The following is a 20,310-nucleotide window of genomic DNA, read 5'->3' on the forward strand; positions in this document are numbered from 1 at the left end:
ATGCCATCAAAAGCCTAGGACCAGACAGAGTCTCACATGTGTTCTACCAGAACTTTAAAGAAGAATGAACACCAATAATCCTCAAACTATTCCATGAAATAGAAAAGGAGGGAACCCTTCCAAACTCATTCTATGAAGCTAGTATCACCATGAACCAAAACCAGACAAAGACATATCAAGGAAAGAAAACTTCAGACCAATATCCCTCATGAACATAGATGCAAATTTTCTTAATGAAATACCAGCAAACTGCATAAAAAAAATATATCAAGAAGATAGTGTGCCATGATCAAGTGGGGTTCATCCCAGGATGCAAGTTTGGTTGAACATACAGAAATCATTGAAATGTAATTCATCACATCAACAGACTTAAAGACAAGAACCACGTGATTATCTCAATAGACACCAAACAAGCATTTGAGAAAATACAGCATCCATTCATGCTCAAAACACTAGAAAAACTAGGGATAGCAGGAACATAACTTAACATTGTGGAAGCTATATATGCTAAACCCAAGGCCAACATCATTCTAAACAGAGAAAAACTGAAAGCATTCCCTCTAAAAATGAAAACAAGACAAGAATGCCCTCTATCACCACTTCCATTCAATAAATTCCTGGAAACCCTAGACATAGCAATTAGAAGAAATAATTAAAGTGATACAAGTAAGAAAAGAAGAACTCAGATTATCCCTATTTGCTGATGACACGATTCTATATTTAGAAGACCAAAAAAACTCTATCAGAAAACTTATAGAACTCATAAATGAATTCAGCAAGTAGTAGGATACAAAATTAACATCCATAAGTCAATTTTATTCCCATATATCAGTAATGAATCAACAGACAGAGAAATTAGAAAAACTATCCCATTCACAATAGCCTCGAAGAAAATAAAATATTTGGGAATCAATCTAACAAAAGAGGTGAAAGACCTCTACAATGAAAGCCACAGAAGACTAAAGAAAGAAATTAAAGAAAACCTTAGAAGATGGAAATATCTCCCATGTTCTTGGATATGAGAATTAATATTGTTAAGTGGTTATGATACCAAAAACATTACACAAACTGAATGAAATTCTTATTCAGATTCTGATGACATTCTTCATAGAAATAGAAAAAGCAGTCATGAAATTCATTTGGAAAAATAAGAGGCTCAGAAAAGCCAAAGCGATCCTCACCAAGAAAAGTAAAGCAGGAGGCATCACAATACCAGACCTTAAATTATACTACAGAAATATAGTAACAAAAGCAGCATGGTATTGGCACCAAAACAGAAAGAGGATCAATGGTACACAGTAGAAGACACAGAGACAAGCCCACATAAATACTGTTTTCTCATGCTACACAAAGGTGCAATAAACATGCATTGGAGAAAAGATAGCTTCTTCAAAAAATGGTGCTGGGAAAACTGAAAATCTATTGAAAATCCATAGGTAATAAAATGAAATTAAACCCTTCTCACCCTGCAGAAAACGCATTTCAAAGTGGATCAAGGACCTAGGCATTAGACCAGAAAAACCGTGTCTACTAGAAGAAGTAGGCACAGATCTCCATCATGTTAGCTTAGGAACCAAATTCCTCAACAGGAGTCCTAAAACTCAAGAAGCAAAACCAAGAATCAATAAAAGGGATTTTATCAAACTAAAAAGCTTTTTCACAGCAAAGGAACATGAAGGAATCAAGAACATGAAGAGATATACACAATGGAATATTAGTCAGCCTTAAAGAAGAATGAAATCACGGCATTTGCCAGTAAATGGATGAAACTGGAGAATGTTAGGCTAAGAGAAATAAGTCAATCCCAAAGAACCAAGGGCCAAATATTTTCTCTGATATGCAGATGCTAATTCATGAAGAGAGTGGTGGGAATCAAGGTATTTTAAACTAGACAGAGGGGAGTGGGTGAGTGAAGGGAGGGCAAAGGGTATAGGGGTAGGAATTATAACAGAATGAATTAGACATTATCACCCTGTATGCATATATGATTACATGACCTGTGTGACTCTACATCATGCACAACCAGATGAATGAGAAGTTATACTCCACTTATTTACAATGTGTCAAAATACATTATAATGTCACATATAACTAATTAGAACAACTTTTTTTAAAAAGGGAAATACTGGAGAATGATATTGGCCAAATTATTGTTATATTGTGTACATGTATGGATATATAAAAACAAATCCCACCATTATGTACAACTATACTGTAGCAATTAAAAAATGTAGAAAAATTTTATAAACAAATAAAAAATAAAAACAAAAATGTAATAAAAACTGAAAAAAAAATGAACATGAAGAGAGAGCCTAGATAATAGGAGAAAATCTTTGACACCTGCACCTCAGATAGAGCATTAATTTCCAGGATATATAAAGAACTCAAAAATTTAACACCAAAAAACAAATAACTCAATAAATGAGAAAAGGATCTAAACAGACACTTCACAGAAGAAATACAAATGGTCAACAAATATATGAAAAAATGTTCAACATCTCTAGCAATTAGAGAAATGCAAATCTGAAATTTCATCTCACTCCAGTCAGAATGCAATTATCAAGAATACAAGTAACAGTAAATGTTGGCAAGGATATGGGGGAAAAGGTACACTCATACATTGTTGGTGGGACTACAAATTGGTGCAACCACTCTGGAAAGCAATATGAAAATTTGGAATGGAATCACCATTTCACCCAGCTCTCCCACTCCTTGGCATAAACCCAAAGAACTCAAAATCAGCATACTACAATGATGCAGCCACATCAATGTTTACAGCAGCTCAATTCACAATAGCCAAGCTATGGAACCAACCTAGGTGCCATTCAACAGATGAATGAATAAAGAAAATGTGGTACATATACACAATGGAACATTCCTCAGCCATAAAGAAGAATGAAATTATGGCATTTGCAGGTAAATGGATGGAACTAGAGAATATCATGCTAAGCAAAATAAGCCAATCCCAAAAAACCAAAGGCCAAATGTTCTCTCTCATATGCAGATGCTGACTCACAATAGGTGGGTGAGAGTTACCAGTGGAAGTTCACTGGATTGGATAGTGGGTAAAGGGCTGGATGAAGTGGGGATCAGAATGGGAAAGACTTTCCTATGTTCATATATGAATACATAACCAGTGTAACTCCACATCAAGTACAACCACAAGAAGGGAAGCTATACTCCTTGTACATGTGATATGTAAAAATGCATTCCACTGTCATGCATAACTAAAAAGAACAAATTTTAAAAATGAAACCTCCAAAAAGAAACATTATTTTCAAGGGTAATTTTCAATGGCACCAATGATCCAAACAACTGCTGATGGGTTCTTCTCAAATTCTGGTTGAGAGATAACCAAAAGCAAGATGGAGAAATAAAAACAAGTGCCAAGGAAGTATCAGATTATTCTTTAACCACAGTGAAAACATAATCTCACAACTAGCTTTAGACTTAAGTAATCAATCAGTATTTTTTATGGCAAAGGTGGCAAGGAGACACCAAAATAAATTTTAAACTTATCTAACCTGTCAATGACAATTTGTGTTTTGTACACACCACTAGAAAGTAACAAATAGGTCAATACATAATCATAGTGCAGATATCTTTTTCTGACATACTCTCAATTTAGTTCCCCTTTCTAATTTGTGTATGATTCAGTTGTACAAGGAATGTGTCCCTTTAGTAAGAAATTATTCTCCCTTTCTCCAGGAAACAATATATTAATAATATTCAATAGTAGATCTTTAGTACAACATTCTGCTCCTCCCAAACATAAGAATTTAATGCAATAATATACAAATTACTGTTAAAAGGCAATGAATTTTTTAATAAAAAGTGTATAGTGTATACCAATAATCAAACTAGAAAATCAATAAACTAAAATACATAAAATCATAGTAACTATATAATTAATGTTGATCAATAGCACACTAATGTTCAAAGAAGTTAAAATTTGAAAATTTGACTTACAAAGACCAAACATGCTTTTAAAAAAATATGATATTAATAATCAGTTGGATTTTTCCAATATCCTATTTTTAAAGCAATGTTTAAAGTTTTTTAGTGTTCCCAAGTACAAATATAAAAGCTATATAAGGATGTGTGAAATATTAGTAATATATTCATTCTTGCTTTAAAATACTTAGGAAATTTTAAACATAAAAATAGTGGAAGCAAATTAGATAATGATTACATACCAGAGCAATTCCTGCATCATAATTTTCATTACATACTTTTCCTGGAAATGTGACACCTATAGAGGCAGCATGTTTCACAAAGCTAAAAAATAAAAATTTTACTCACAAGTGTTAGTATTACTAATGAAAATAGTTTTCAGCAGAAAATAGTATTAAATAATTACTGGGTCAAACGCCATGTTTCTCTCAATTACACTAAATACATTGTTTCTCCAAGTTTCAATGTTAAGAACATTTCAATGTATCAATTTTGAATTTAATAAACATCTTGAAATATAAAAGACAAGACCTAACAACTGATGCAAAATGTCATTTCACTAATGTTATAATTTTCATTCTGGTTCACTCTACACTTACATCCTAAAAATTCAATTTTCTCTGACTTAATTTTTCATTTAGATTTTTTTTTACATTAGATCCTAGGCAATATGACAATTTAATATATTCATTTCATTAAAAATAAAAATATAAGAATTAATTAGAAAAGTGTCAGAAATGTAGAGATACAGTAACAGGCAATAAAAGTTTATAAGCCAAAGAGAAGCAAAGAAATTGGAACATTCATAATTAAGCTCTTTCAGTTATTTCAATTCCATTTACATGATTTTACTTTTTTCATTACTTAATTTTATTGTGGCAGTGATAACATGCAATTTACCTTCTTAAAACATCAAGTGTACCTTACCATATTGTATAATATTGTACATCAGATCTCCAGTAGTTTTTTTTTTTTAATTAAAATTTTAAGCTTTACCTCATATGAGCTTGAGGACAGACCTTAGCTTATGTTTTTTAATGTTCCATGATATCCATCAAATTAGTAGGACAAAATACATGCAAAACATGCATATTTTCCATGATTAACATATAAGGTCATCTTGGTTTATTCCTTTAGCATTATGAAATGCAAAACTCTGTACTTACACAAATAAGAAAGAAATGGTATATTGAAATTTTAAGTTGTCTTGTTTCCATTGTAAAAATCTAAATAACACATTCTCAGGAGGTCCTACAGTAGAAATTTTGTTTTTATTTGACCAGATTTTAATGGAAGATAGCATAATAGTCAGTTTTAACTGGGCAAGCATCTAAAAGACAAAGATAAATGAGAAATTTTAAATAAGTTTGAACATTCTATTACACTTTTATGAAAATATATTTAATATGGTATTTTGGTTACAGAAAATCTTCAAGAGCACAGCAAGCTACTATACATATTAATTCATATTATCTATATTTTTAAAAATATATAAATGATTTTTAAAAACTTACAGTGTTAACAAGGCCAACGATATCAATGACCTTTTGTGTTACAGTCTTTATGTCAGAGCCCATATAATCAAACTGAAAAAGATAAATTATTTTAAAATTAAGTTTATGTTTCTGTTCTTTTATGAATATGACATACTGAATCCCTCTATTATAAATAATGCATCAATAAAAAAATTTTAAAAACTGGTGGATGTAATTAATATATAACATCCCTTTCAACTGAAGTCTGGAAAATAATGATACATAATAACAATAAAAACATTCAATAACATAATTGTAACAATGTTTAAAGCCCTTGACATTGGGAACAAGGTGGTAACCAAGGTACCAGAGCTATTATATTCTCATAGAGGCATTAATTTGAATAGCCATTCATGTACCAATCTTCCTTCACAAGAAGATGAGGAAGCCAAGTAAGAGACCACAGTGCCTGGTTTTAGCATAATAAAAGTGAGAAAAGCCAGGCACAGTGGTGTACACCTATAATCCCAGAAGCTCAGGAGGCTGAGGCAGGAGGATTGAGAGTTCAAAGCCAGCATCAGCAAAAGTGAGGTGCTAAGCAACTCAATGAGACCCCGTCTCTAAATAAAATACAGAAAATAGGGCTGGAGATGTGGCTCAGTGATTGAGTGCCTCTGAGTTCAATCCCTGGTACCCAAAAGAAAAAAAATGGAAGAAGAGATAAAAGTATTCATAAAAGTTTTTGAAAACCTCAACACTTCTCTCAACAATTGCTGGAACACTTAGACAAAAAACCAGCAAGGATTTAGAACACTCAGCAACAGAATGAACCTATAGTACCTATTCAATACTCCACTCAACAATAGCAAAATACAAATTCAAAATAATTCAAATTATATGAAGGGGGTGTTTTGACCACAATGAAAACAAAAGAAAAAGAAAAAAATAGGAAAATCATCCAAATAATTGGAAACTAAATAACCTACTTCTAAATAATAATAATCCATGGATTAAATTGAAAGTGTTGAAGGAAAATTTTTTAAATTATTTTTTTATTTTTACAGACTGCATTTTGATTCATTGTACCCAAATGGAGTACATCTTCATTTCTATGGTTGTGCATGATATAGATTCATACCATTCGTGTAATCATACATGTACAGAGGGTAATGATGTCTGTCTCATTCCACCATTTTTCATACCCCACCTCCCTCTTATTTCCCTCTATGTAATCTAAAGTTCCTCTGTTCTTCTCTCTCAACCCCCAATCCCATTATATATCATCATCCACTTATCAGGGAAAACATTCGGCCTTTGGTTTTTTGAGATTGGTTATTTCACTTAGCATGATATTCTCCAATTCCATCCATTTATCTGCAAATGCCATAATATTATTCTTCTTTATGGATGAATAATATTCCATTGTGTATATATACCACAGTTTCTTTGTCCATTCATCTGTTGAAGGGCATCTTTTAAAGTATACATTCAGCAAAATGAAATGAAAATATAACATCAAAATTTGTGGGACACAGAAGTTCTTGGAAGACAATAGAATTCAGCGTATACATTTTCTAATATTAGGAGTCATGTGGTTTCATTTATTACATGAAAATTTATAACCCCTTCAAATTATTTTAGCACATGGTTTGAACACATATGATCACTTTTAATTTTAAAAAAGTACCTTCCAATACCAATATTTTTTTAAATCTACCTTTATCATCTCTAATTGTTATGATACTTTTATGAAACTAATGACCTTGGGTATATTGTTAGATTTTTTTATTCTATTTATTTTATGTGATAGTATCTCTTTATGTAATAGCATCTGTTTTCATTGAAAATAATCCATAAAATATTTTAATGTCTGATATATCCAATTCCCTTATTTTTTTTTATACAGTGCTTTCTAACTTAATCATACATGCTTATTTTTCATGTGAACTTTATTTTCGTTGTACTAAGAACATTTAACATGAGATTTACCCTCAGTAAAAACAAGTGTGTACTATAGTGTGGCTAACTATATGCACTATCTTATATAACTGATCTCTAGAACTAACTCATTTTGCATAACTAAAACTTTATAACCACTGGACGGCAGTTCCCTGTTCCCCTCAATTCCCATAGTCCCTGGAAAACCATCATTCTCTTGCTTCTTTGAGTTTGATTTCACTTAAACACTTCAGAAAATTGAAATCACTCAGTATTTGTCCTTCTGCAATTTTTTATTTAACCTAAAGTAATGTCCTCCAGGTTCATCATTCTTGTCACATAATACAGGGTTTATTTCTTTTTAAAACTGAATAATACTTCATTGCATGTACATACCACATTTTCTTTATCTACTCATCTACTAATGGATATTTATGTTGTTTCCATATCTTGGCTAATATGAAAAAAAAATATGTCAATGAGCATATCACTTGGAGAGAATACACACATCACTTTGAGATCCTGATTTCAATTCATTCGAATGCATATGCAGAATTGTGAGCATTAGATCATGGGGTAATTCTATTTTAAAAATTTTAAGGAACCCTCTCCAAACTGTTTTCAATTTCCATTGTACAATGGATCTTTTTTCTTCTCATCCTTATGAACACTTTCTTTCCTTTTTAACTCTCTTTTCTTTCTTTGATATTTGCCAGCCTAACAGGTATGAGGTGAGAGATCATTTAGATTTACATTCTTGTGAGGACTAGTGTTGTTGACCACCTTATTTCATACTGTTGACAATTTGCATGTCTTCCTGCCTGAGGAACGAAGGTTTTCTTATTTTCAGAAGCCTGCAATCTCTTCTCCTCTCAGCTGTGTGACCATGTTAGTTTTGCCAGTGTTCTGTGTGAGGTAAAACAGAAATTGGACCCCCAAGTTGTTCACTACATGTCTGGGAATAATCCATTCTTCCTTTCCTCTTCACAGAGGAAAAGCCTCAAAGAAAGTGTTGCACTGAAGGGTCATTGCATAATAATGTAGTCCTCTTTTCACTCTTATGTAAGAAGTTTCAGTTCAATGCCTTCTCTAAGCCACACAGGTTTGAGTTGGCTTCAAGAAAATGGCCATAACCCTCACTGTCCTCAGGTCTCTGGACTAAATCAGTGCTTTCAATACTCCATGTGAGGTGAGCCAGAAGTCTGTCCCTCAGGGAGCTCACTGAAAGGCCAGCACTGGACACTTACCACACTCACCCCCACCCCCACCCCACAAGCCCAGCCACCTCCTAACAGGAAGGAATTATAATCTCTCTTGATTCTGAACCTTGATAGTGCAGGAGAATGGCCAAGGCAGGTAAAGTAAAATTCTTCTATTTACCTGTTTCTATGTGACTTATCTGAGGTTTGTGCTCATCTGGGGTGCTGTAACTTTTTGACAAGGTTCTGGACTTTTAAGAAAAGTGTTCTGTTACTTATGTAATTGTTAGGTCTCTTGGGGTAAAGAGGCCTGGAACTTCCTATCTTGCCATCTTGTTATATGTCACTTCCCCATGTGAACTTTCCTATCTCCAAATTTTCGTTAATATTTTTATTACATTTATAAATTGCCTTGGGAAGAATTTATTTCTTTCCATTATTGTTTTTTTCCTAACTAATAGCAATGAATGCCTTTCAATTTTTATGTTCACTTGTGTGTATTTCAGGAATGTTGTAAAAATTTCCCTATGTAAGTAAGATTTACATTTTCTTATTAAGTGTATTTCTAAGATTTTTCTCTTTCATTATTGGTATTTAAAAGAATATCTCCACACTGTTTATATATTTCATATTGGTTACTGCTTTGATAGTGTCAAATCAATCACATTTCTTGTGGAAAAGAAAGAAAACTATCTTAGATAAATGTGTCAATTTGTAGTTGGTTTCCATAAAAACTTAAGTTTTTTGTATTTATTTTTAAATATGGAAAAATCTGTTCTTTTGCTCTAGTGATCATTTTGATATAATACTCTTAATTGTCATTTTTTAACTTCTGTGCATCTTTTCCAAAATGATTGTACAAATTTATATCCCTATTTATGGTATGAAAGTTCTCACTGCTCTACATAGGTGTACTATAGGAACAGTTAGAATTTTCAATCTTATTAAATCTGTAGCATTATTTCATTGTGATTATTTCCACTTCTAAAGGAAAACATATCAAATATAAAACACACACACACCAAAAGTGCCCAGATCAGTTGATCATTATGAGGAAAGTCTATTCTTCAATCCATGCCTTATGACCCTCCCAATCACTATTTTCTCTCTGTCCTCTTCCCTAAATTCTAGACATATTAATTCTTTTTGAGATTTATAAATGAAATTATAGTGTAAATCAAAAATTTCTTTGTGATTGGCTTCTGCTACTATTTTTAAATTAAGTCAAATGCTCTTTAAAGCATCAATTGAAAAGATCATATGACTTTTCCTTGTATTAAATTATATGAATTATTTTTAAATGTCATTCCACCTCCTTTAAAGAGGGTGTATGTGGGTGTGTGGATGTGGGTGTGCGCACGTGCATACCATTCCGTTTGTGAATATTTGTTGTGAATATTTGTGATTTGTGCATCTAGGTGAATGAGTGCTATGAATCTCTAATTTATCTCATAAGACAAGCTAGAGGGAGTTCCATATCTACCTATTAGATGGAAGAATTTGTCTAAGATATGATTGACCCCCTACAATCGTGCTAGAATTTCCCAGTAAAAACATTAGAACTTGAAAGTTTTCAATTTAGAAACTTGTTTTAAAAATTGTATGGCTGGGATGTAACTCAGTGGGAAGCACTTGCCTCACATGTCTGAGGCCCTGGGTTTGATTCCCCAGCACTGAAATAAATAAAGTTGTAAAATTTGACTTTATTTTAAAATATATCTTATAGTTATTCACTGTCAGCTCTTATAAATTGTAACTTTCAAGGACTCTTCCTATCATGTCTAAATCTTCAAGGTTTTGCCCCCTCAAAAGAAATGCTTATTATAAGCCTTCACATTTTTTAAAGACTATAAGATTTGTACTGATTTTCCCATTTCTATTTCTTACATTGTTTCTTATAGAAAAGAACAAGTCATTTTCTATATTTCTTGACTAATCTCACCACAGGTTAATCAATTTTATCAGTTTTCTACTGTACCAAATTTTGGGTTGTAAATGATTTGTGCTCCTACCCTTAATTTGTGCTCCTACCCTTATTTTCTTTATTCTACTTTCTCTTGGTTTAACTCGCTCTTTTGTTCTACTATCTTGACATAAATGTCTTGATTATTTATTTTCAGTATTCCTATTTTCCCAGTATATGTGCTTAACTGCTAATGAAGGCTTTAACTGTATTTATGAAGTTGATATTAATACTGGGTACATACTTTTCCTGATTTCTACTCTTTTCTCTGATCATGGGTTATTAAGAAGTGTAATTTCCAAAAGACAGGAATCTTCTCATTCACTTTTTTATTAAGAATTTCTAGCGTAAATCCACTGTAGTAAGAGAACATACTATATACATACTAATGCACAGCCCCTGTCTATGGAATTTCTATTCTGGCTGGCATCAAAGGTGGGTGATTAAAGTGGTCTTAGGCCACAAGTCACCTCAGCAGTACGCAGCCCATGGAAATATGGGCCTTAGACTTAACCAATGCTGAGCTGGTCTCAGAAGGCTGTGGGCTCAGTGTGTCCCATTCCTGGCCATAAGCATGGCACAGGAGCCAGGGGCAACAGCAGTTCAAAAGAAAAGCAGACCAAGTTAAAACATGACAGGATAAGCAACTATTTTTCAGAGTCCACAGCTAGTCAGTCTCCCTAGAAGAAATTAAATCAATACGGCTTCTCCCCACCTTCAGATAGCAACAAATAAAAGCAGAGGGAATACCATTGAAATGGGATATCTCAATAATCAGTCTAAAATGAACTTGTAGAAAGATGGATACTAATTGAAAGTTACTGAAACCCTCCCCCCTCACAGCAGACACGGAAAATGAGGAGCACCAGACCTGAGAGCTCATCACTCCCAGCGAGTAAAAACCCTGACCCAACATTCAACACAACATCCATGGGAGTGCAGACAACCACAGGCCAGCTGACACTCCATCTTTATCAATGGTGACAGATAAAAAGCCCATGAGCTACACCAGCTAGGGCAGAGGCTTCTGTCATCAACAGAAAAGAAAGGAAGAAAATGTGCTATGTACATATTGGAATTTTACTCAGTCATTAAGAATGAAACCTATGGCATTTTCTAGTAAATGAAGAACATCATGCTAAATGAAATAAGCCAGACCCAGAAACTGAAGGTTCAAATGTTTTCTCTCATATGAGACCAAATTAGACCAAATTAAGGGAGAGAAAGTGAGGGAATTCCATGAAAATAGAAGAGACATAAGTGAAGGAAAGGAAGTGGATTAAGGGGGAGAGAGGAAACATGGGAAAAGAAAGGATTTGAGAACCTATATCTTAAACTTTTAATATCTGATTATTTTGTGGATCTAAATCCATTGTTTTGCTGGGCATGATAATGCACGCACCTAATCCCAGCAGCTCAAGAGGAGGACAGTAAATCAAGGGGAGTCTTAGCCATTTAGCAAGACCCTAAGCAACTTAGCAAGACTCTGTCTCAAAATAAAAAATAAAAAGAAGGTTGGGGATGTGGCTCAGTGGTTAAGTGCCTGTGGGTTCAATCTCTGGTGGTAAAATAAATAAATGAATCCATTGTTTTTGTTTTGCTAACCACTTTTCATGGCAAATTATTTCCTTATGGATTGTGAGCTTGTATATTGCTGATACTAATCTGTAGGAATCATAAGGTATCCTTCTTAAAAGCTACATTTTTTTCCAGATAAAAATACTCCCATCAGATGCCCTCGGTTCTTACCAACCTTGGAAAAATGTAACTTCATGGATTAGAATCATGAATTAGTCATGAATTCTCAATATGAGAATTTTGTTATTTTGTTTTTCTTTTTCTTTAATATATCTAGAACTGAAAAGAAAACAGATAACTTGTTTTCTCCCTTTGCTTGAAAGAAGTGGCATATTTGTTGTGTAGACTACCCCTCCAATTAGGCTGAAGCAGTTAAATGTTACTACTAAAGGTAGGGGAGGAGAGTTCGGAGGGAGTTGTAACCTATCCGTTCATGGGGGGTATAATCCTTTTGATAAAAGAAAAGTAGTCAATTATTTTTTAAAAATAGTGCCAGGAGCTAGACCCCGTGGCCCACGCCTATAATCCCAGTGGCTCAGGAGGGTGAGGCAGGAGGATCACGAGTTCAAAGCCAGCCTCAGCAAAAGCAGTCACTAAGCAACTCAGTGAGACTCATCTCTAAATAAAATGCAAAATAGGGCTGGGGATGTGGTCAGTGGCCGAGTGCCCCTGAGTTCAATCCCTGGTACCTGCCCCACTCCCCCTCAAAAAATAGTGCTAGGATTCAAACCCCAGATCTTATGCATGCCAGCCTAGGGCTCTGCCATGAAACAAAGGGAGAAAGGATAGGATAAGGGAACGACAGTGGAATGAATCTCCCCTAACTTTCCTAGATACATATATGAATATACCACAGTGAATCTCACCATCATGCACACTAATTAAACAAAAAAAACTATAAGTAAATAGCAGACAGATCAGAATAGAGGGAAGGGAACAACAGGAGGGAGAAGAGGAGGGGAAGGGGAAGTACTAAGGACTGAATTAGAACAAATTATATGCCATGCTTTTATAATTATGTCAAAATGAATCCTATTGTCATGTATAACTAAAAAGAACCTATAAAGTAGCCAACAAGTTTCAGGAAATAAGGTGCTTCACCTTAAGAAAGTAGCAGAGATCCTATCTATATATAACATAGATTAACAAAACAGCTTACACATAATTTTTTAAAATGGATTAATTAAAAATGCAAATAAATGGATGAAATTTTTCATAGCATCACTGAAATCAAGTTAAAAATAAATGTCAAATAATTTAAAAATAATAATGTATAAAATAGGACATACCATATTTTTATCCACAACAATATGCATTTCAAGATACCGAGGGAATAGCATAGTATATTCAGTTTTCTGGAAAACACACAACATGAGTCCTGAGGAACTTGTGAAACTTTACATTGCACTGAAATTACATTTGGAGATAATATTACTGCTGACTATAGTGTTAGGCTGCTTACAAATAGGAAATGTAGGTACTATTCAGAGGATTCCAGTTCAAAAAGTGCTGTGATTAGCAAGAATTTTCAGTTAGACTTCCCAAGCTATCTAGCAATCTAGGCATCTTACTTTTGTAATAATTAAAATGAAAATGTAGATCTATAATCTAGAGAATTGTATTACTTATCCTTGTGATAATTATCCTGACCATCTACGTGGGCACATTTTCTACAACCAATTTTAAGAAACTAGTTTAGAAAAAAAATTACTGAAGTTTACAATCAGTGGCAATTCACTACAGCCTGGTATGTTACTTGTGGTTAGTTTATAGGTCTTTGTGGATGAAAAATTCATCACTTTGTTTTATGTGTGTACCTTATGTAAACCACTAAAATTATCCATTTTGAACTCTCTTGAAACAAAGACTTACGTTTTCATCTAAATTTTCTGTAACTGAAGAAACAGCATATTTTATATTAGTATGTATAAGCCCATATATGAAAATTAATGTTTTCAGTCCTATATTCACATCTCCCCATTTTCAAGACTGATAAACTTGTATTTAATGACAAGCATAACAATGAACATAAATTCATTCTCTAGTGATTTTAAGTCATGCAAGACCTTCATGAAAAAGTAAAATAATGATAAGATTTGCAAGTCACAAATTCAGCTCTGAAAGGATTTTTAGTTTCACAAAATTATGAAATAAATGGAAATAAAAGAGTTAATACTTACCAGTATATTTCTTTTGCTTTCATGTGGTGATTCATCAAACTCAACTAAAATGACTCGTTTTCCCGAGCGAGGAATATTAATCTGATTACTTTTTTCTTCATAAATCATGTGCATAAATCCTGATAGAGTCTCAATTGGTTCAATTCCATAGGAAACATTTTTGAACTGCAATATTCCCCTGAATGTTAAAATAATCAAAGAAAATCTGAAATGATTCTAGCAAAACCATAATCTAAGATTCTAATGAGAAATTGTGGCCAGATTTTTTTTTAAGATTTCAAAGTCACCATTTTTTTTTTCCACCTTATTTCTTTGGTCTTTAAGGTCTTATATCAGAAATAGACTACTACATCACAACGTATTGCTTTCTGTTACAAATATTTTTTCATTATCTTACAGAAAGCACGTAGTGGCACAGATTTGTGTTCTTACACAGGTGAGGACCCCTTTCTAGTACATAGGTTTACTGAGCCAGTCTGCAGAATTTGTTAGTCTTGGGTCCCTTTTCTTTGGTACACTAACTCTCCTCTGATACCTAACGCTTTAAATCATTTGTTCTTGTGGGCCCAACTGAAGGTACTACATGTCTAAAAATGACTGCCTGCAGAACCAAAATGTCTATTGGTCTCAGGCATTGTACAATTATCAATTGTCGTAGAAAATAAAGAAACAGGACAAAAACAAAATTTGGGAAAACTAGAAAGGTATGGAGAGACCAATCAAAACCCCCTATTCATCCAGAATGGTCAAAGTCACAAGTAGTAGATCCTTTCAGTATTAACAAAGCCTCTCATCAGGCACCAGTGCTACAAGGGTGCCAATACTGTTTTATTAGTTATCCTGATTCGTCCTTAGGGAATTGAAATATAAAGGTAATGATAGAATTAGAAAACAGATATGGAGGATTAATTTGTAATTGAATATCTTTAAATTGTCAACAACCTGAGTCCTGAACAAGTGTTGAGGGTCACAAGAGAATTTACAAAACCTGCAACATATCCATTATAATTGCAATCCATCTGAAAAATACACAAAGAAAAACAAGTGTATAACTTATTTTTAAAATGCACTCCCCAGTACATCATTCATATTTATACTTTATCTATCTTAGTATTTTAATATGATCATCAATTACTCAATGAACTTGTATAACATAGAAATAATCAACAGTTCAGGATATTCAATCTCAGTAAATGTACAAACTAATATCCTAGTGATTATAGAATATTCATATTTTAAAAAAAAAATTTCAAAATAATAAGCCTGTAAGGAAAAAAAAAAAACCCTAAGGCTTACCTGAACTAACAAAGGCTGAGAATGCTCGGTTCCATTTTTGTCATAAGAATAAATAAGAGATGATGGAGATAAAAATGATCTAGGCAAAAATCAGAAAAACATGTTCAAATGAAATAGAAAAAGTAGAAAAAAATATTCTTCATATACAAATTGTCTTATGTATTGAGGAATTCAAAGTACTGCCAGTCCACTGGGTATGTTCCATTCTCCAAATATTTCCAACTACAGTTATACTACTAAAACGCAGGTTAACGAAAAAAAAAATCTCTAAACATATCAAAGTAAAATCAGATAGGCCCCATTTCTAGCATAGAACTTTCAAATCTTTGTCTTTATCATTCATTGATTTCATAAGTTACTCTTAAACTTCAAAATTAAAATGTAGCATTAGGACCAAATTTTAAAAGATTTGCTTTGTCCCACTATAAAATCACATAAACTCAGCTTAACTATGTGCCAAATTCATTTAGATATTGGTCAGAATTTTCTTTCATTCCTCTAATTATTCAAAAACTAAACACCACTGCTCTCAATCATTCCACAAAATATCCATGTGCCCATCCTCACTCCTTCACTTCAAGAGGATTACTTATTTTATTTAAAACAGTCCTTTATACCTGTTCTATAGATCCTATTCTATTCCATATGCTAAAGATACAAACTCTTCCTGTCCTATAATTTCAAACTCTTCCTATCTATGGGCTTTTTACCCCAATGCTAATTTAAAAGTCATTTTTAAGTCATTACCATTCTAAATAACTTTCCTTTGGCCCTTTGCCCTATATTTTTCAACTCTTAACAAATTTTATCAAAAGAATAGTTGTTAGGGTTTGGATGTGTGGTGTCCCCAAAAGCTCACGTATGAAACAATACAAGAAAGCTTAAAGGTGAAATGATCAGGTTATGAGAGCCTTAAACCCTATCAGTGAATTAATCCCCTGATAGGGAGTAACTGGCTGATTACCCTAAGCAGGGTCGGGTGCGGTTGGAGGTGGTGGTCTCTCTCTCTCTCTCTCTCTCTCTCTCTCTCTCTCTCTCTCTCTCTCTCTCTCTCTCTCTGTGTGTGTGTGTGTGTGTGTGTGTGTGTGTCTGTGTGTCTGTGTGTCTCTCTCTCTATGTCCCTCTTTCTCTCTGTTTCCTGATTGTCATGTCTGAGCCTCTTTCCTCCCTCAAACTCTTCTGCCTTAATGTTCTGCCTCACCTCAGGCCCCAGGAGAATGGAGCTGGTTGTCTATGTACTGAGACCTCTGAAACATGAGCCCCCAAGTAAATTTCTCCTTCTTAAAATGTTCTTGTCAGGTCTTTTGGTCACAGCAGTGAAAAAGCTAACTAAAACGGTAGTCTACACACATATACTCCACTTTTTCAATTATTATTCACCATGAAACTTCTCTGTAAAATATCCATAACCACCTATAGGTCAAATACAAAAGATATTTTAAAACACATTGCTGTACTCAACTACTGGCTTCTATTTGAAAATCATGACCACTCAGTCCAATCAATTTATATTCACTTCACTCTTCTGCTCTTCTTCCTACCTGTCTGGCTGCTCCAGTTTCATCTTCCATGTTGGCTACATTTTTTTTTTTCTACCTATCTCTTTTTCTCTAGGCTCAGACTTTAGCCACTAATCTGTTCATAAATATAACTCTCATTAAATAAATCAATATAGTCAAATTATCACTTACTGATAAATCTATATCCCTATACCTATATTCATCTGTCCAGTGGGAAAAATCCACTTGGATATCTTATAGGCCCTAAAATCCAAGCTCACTCTTTCCTCATACAAATATCTCCCTTGCTCATATTGCTCATTTAATTACACCATAAGCTATCCATTTTCTTGAGCAACAACTAAATTATACCTGAGGTTCCCCACTGTTTCTCAATCATTCTACCAAATCTATCTTGAGGGCCACTGAATTTTTCTTTCCAGTGCTATAATTGATGATGCACCACCAGCACTCACCTACACTATTACAGTCATGTTATTGGTCACCCCTACAAGACTCTATTTGACTATACAAGTACACAAGTAAAGTCATTTTTGGCTCCCAATATCCTCAACCAGACTCCCACCTTATTTTTCAGAATATGTTACCTCAAACCTTTAGAAAAATATATTATTCAGTAATTCACATTGACTTTTTGCATATCCAAAAAACCCCACTCTGTCTCACATGTCCTTCTTTTGCAAATGATTTTCTCTCTCCATGGAATGTTCCCCTGTCCTACTTTTGTTCTTCACATAGCTAGCTATACATCTTCCCTCAATGTTCAAATACCCTTTTACCTTTTTCCAATAAGGTTTCTTTGATTTCCAAATAACACTACTTATACATTTATCATAATAAAATGCTATAATAAAATTTTCTCTATTCCTGTATCTCCTTTAATTACTGTGTACTATATTTATTCTCTTTTTTCTGTCTAGGACTTGGTCTAATACTCAACATATAACAGGTATCAATACATTTGAATTGAAATGGTTCTAATCATAAGTATTTTTTATGATCAAGAAACCAAAGAATTAAATTTGAAAATATGAAAATATTACTTACTGCTTTTTAAGATGGACAAAATATGGTTTTCCTTCTATTGTAATGATATAAGCAACCTGTAACAAGAGTATCCAAAAATTTCAATAAGATTTGTAGATAATATATGCTAAATTACATATTTTTCTAAGTACTTATGCTTTAAGAAATTGACAGAATGAATAATAATATGTAATCATTTTATTTGCTTCCCTATGCCTCAAGATTGTGAACTCAGAACTAATTAAAAAAGAACCCTTTGCTTTGTACCATTACTCAGACATTTCTGGGAGAGAACTTGCCTGATGTTAACTGTTATCTTTTGACTTAGACCCCCAGATCACCCATGCCAAAGGCAAATTTCATGATTCACCTCACTCACCTTAATCTTGTCTTGGGGGAAACTCAGCTTTTGTTACCCCCTTAAATTTCACACTTGTGGAATCTTATCCCTAAAGTCCTTCATCTTCAAAGAAAAAAGTCTCATGCATATTCATACACATCAAAATGCTCTGCTGTGAACCTATTCTAAGCTGTCAGCTCTGCTTCCTGCAGTAGCTTTGGTTGTCACATTAAAGGCAACTTAACAGTATCTAAGATATAAAAACATTATTCCCAGATCATTAAGTAGAGGGAAAGGAACAGGAGGAAAGGAGAGGAGAGAAAGTGGAAATACTGAGGACTGAAATCGAGTAAATTATATTCCATGCTTTTATAATTATGCAGATGAATCCTAAAGCAATGAATAACTAAAAAATAAAATAAAATGTACACATATACATTATTCCCCAATTACTTTTTTTTCTGGATCATGTTTTGCATCTGTTGATGAAATCTTTTCAGGAACAGTGGTGTGTAGAAAGTTTTTATGAGACTCTAAAAATAAAAATAAGTGACATTATTTTAGTACCTGCGATTTCACATTATTCATTGCTAAGTCTAATTCTGCATTTCTTTCTTTACATTAGCAGCTACTTTTAGTCTATCCATCTCCTTTTTTCTACCATTTTTCTTGTCATTCTTATCTCAAGTTTTATTCTCTCTCTCTCTCTCTCTCTCTCTCACACACACACACACACACACACACAATTCAGCAGTTTGAAAGCTTGAAAAAGTACTTAGTACCAAAGTACAGTTTTGTGACAGGAGCAGAAATGAGTAAACAAACTGATCAAGAAAGTGAGATCATTTGCAGGAAAGCGTGCCGATTATTGGGTATAGGAATGCTCTGCAATTTTCAATACAGTAGGTGGACTGCAGTTGTCAAACCAGATGATCATTGAGAGTTTCTTCCTGGTGATTAGCAGAATTTTGTATGAGATGGGTCCAGGGCAGGGGGCAGTGTGGGGAGACACATATTTAATTTTTGTTCATTTTGCAGATAAGAACACCGTAACGGAGAAGTGAACATATTCTCTGCCAGAGGCAGTAGCCTTTCTGGTTTCGCTTTTTGGTAATAGGCTAGAGGCAAGGAGAAATCGCGTGGCAGACCATGGAGCCAGAGTGAAGTTTGGGCTTGGATCTGGGATGGGAAGGGAGAGCCCCCGAAATGAACACAATCAGCACTCAGAAGTCCAGGCTGGGAGAGGGGATCAAGTCTCAGAACTCACTGTAGCCTGCGTGCAGCCCACCAAGCCCGGTGAGAAGCACCAGAAGAATGAACATGGCTCCACTGTCCTGAAGCCCGACTGCGACTGCGTAACAGCGGTTGAGGCGTTGAGGCCAGTGCAGGAGCAGCTCGCGCCAGGCTGCTGCGCAGACAAGATGCCACACAGGAAGGCGATCCCGGGAGAAGAAAAAGAAGAAAACCTCTGCGAAAGGACGCCATGGGGGTAGCTGATGCTCCTTGCTAGTGGGCCCCTGAGTGCTCCAGAGAAGGCTGTCAGAGTTAAAGCAGTCAGCTAAGTGTTAAAGACAAGTTGGAAAGCCTCAGGGATTTTCAGGTTAAGGCAGTACCTGGTGAGGATTTTGTTTACATCTTTTAGTAAAACCATCGCTTTTCAATTAATTTCCAGTTACAGTGAGGAAAATCAACAAATATGCACGTGATGAAGTCACTGATAGCAACTAGGTAGCCTTTCGTCACATTTGTATACATCCAAACCATTGTACTAGAAACAAGCAAAATGCATGTTTTAAAACAAACAAAAAATGTGGCAAAGGCTGTGACTCGTTGGATTTCAC

At 34.1% G+C, this 20,310-nt stretch overlaps 1 protein-coding gene across 1 annotated transcript in view; it reads right to left on the reverse strand.

Annotated features, from left to right (window-relative positions):
* The window catches only part of LOC306661040 (disintegrin and metalloproteinase domain-containing protein 5-like), a gene marked incomplete at both ends in the record, with an annotated part of 77,752 nt that extends 57,961 nt beyond the window's left edge, over positions 1-19,791 (reverse strand). The window contains 10 exons of the mRNA XM_079139875.1: positions 4,197-4,278; positions 5,121-5,284; positions 5,469-5,540; positions 13,397-13,462; positions 14,288-14,465; positions 15,230-15,306; positions 15,584-15,662; positions 18,151-18,206; positions 18,923-19,002; positions 19,737-19,791. Coding sequence (XP_078996001.1) covers positions 4,197-4,278; positions 5,121-5,284; positions 5,469-5,540; positions 13,397-13,462; positions 14,288-14,465; positions 15,230-15,306; positions 15,584-15,662; positions 18,151-18,206; positions 18,923-19,002; positions 19,737-19,791 — 909 coding nt within the window. The remainder of the gene's footprint in view (positions 1-4,196; positions 4,279-5,120; positions 5,285-5,468; positions 5,541-13,396; positions 13,463-14,287; positions 14,466-15,229; positions 15,307-15,583; positions 15,663-18,150; positions 18,207-18,922; positions 19,003-19,736) is intronic.
* Between the last annotated feature and the right edge of the window lie 519 nt (positions 19,792-20,310).

Source organism: Sciurus vulgaris (genome assembly GCF_902686455.1).
Source record: "Sciurus vulgaris genome assembly, chromosome: 5".
NCBI lineage: Eukaryota > Metazoa > Chordata > Mammalia > Rodentia > Sciuridae > Sciurus > Sciurus vulgaris.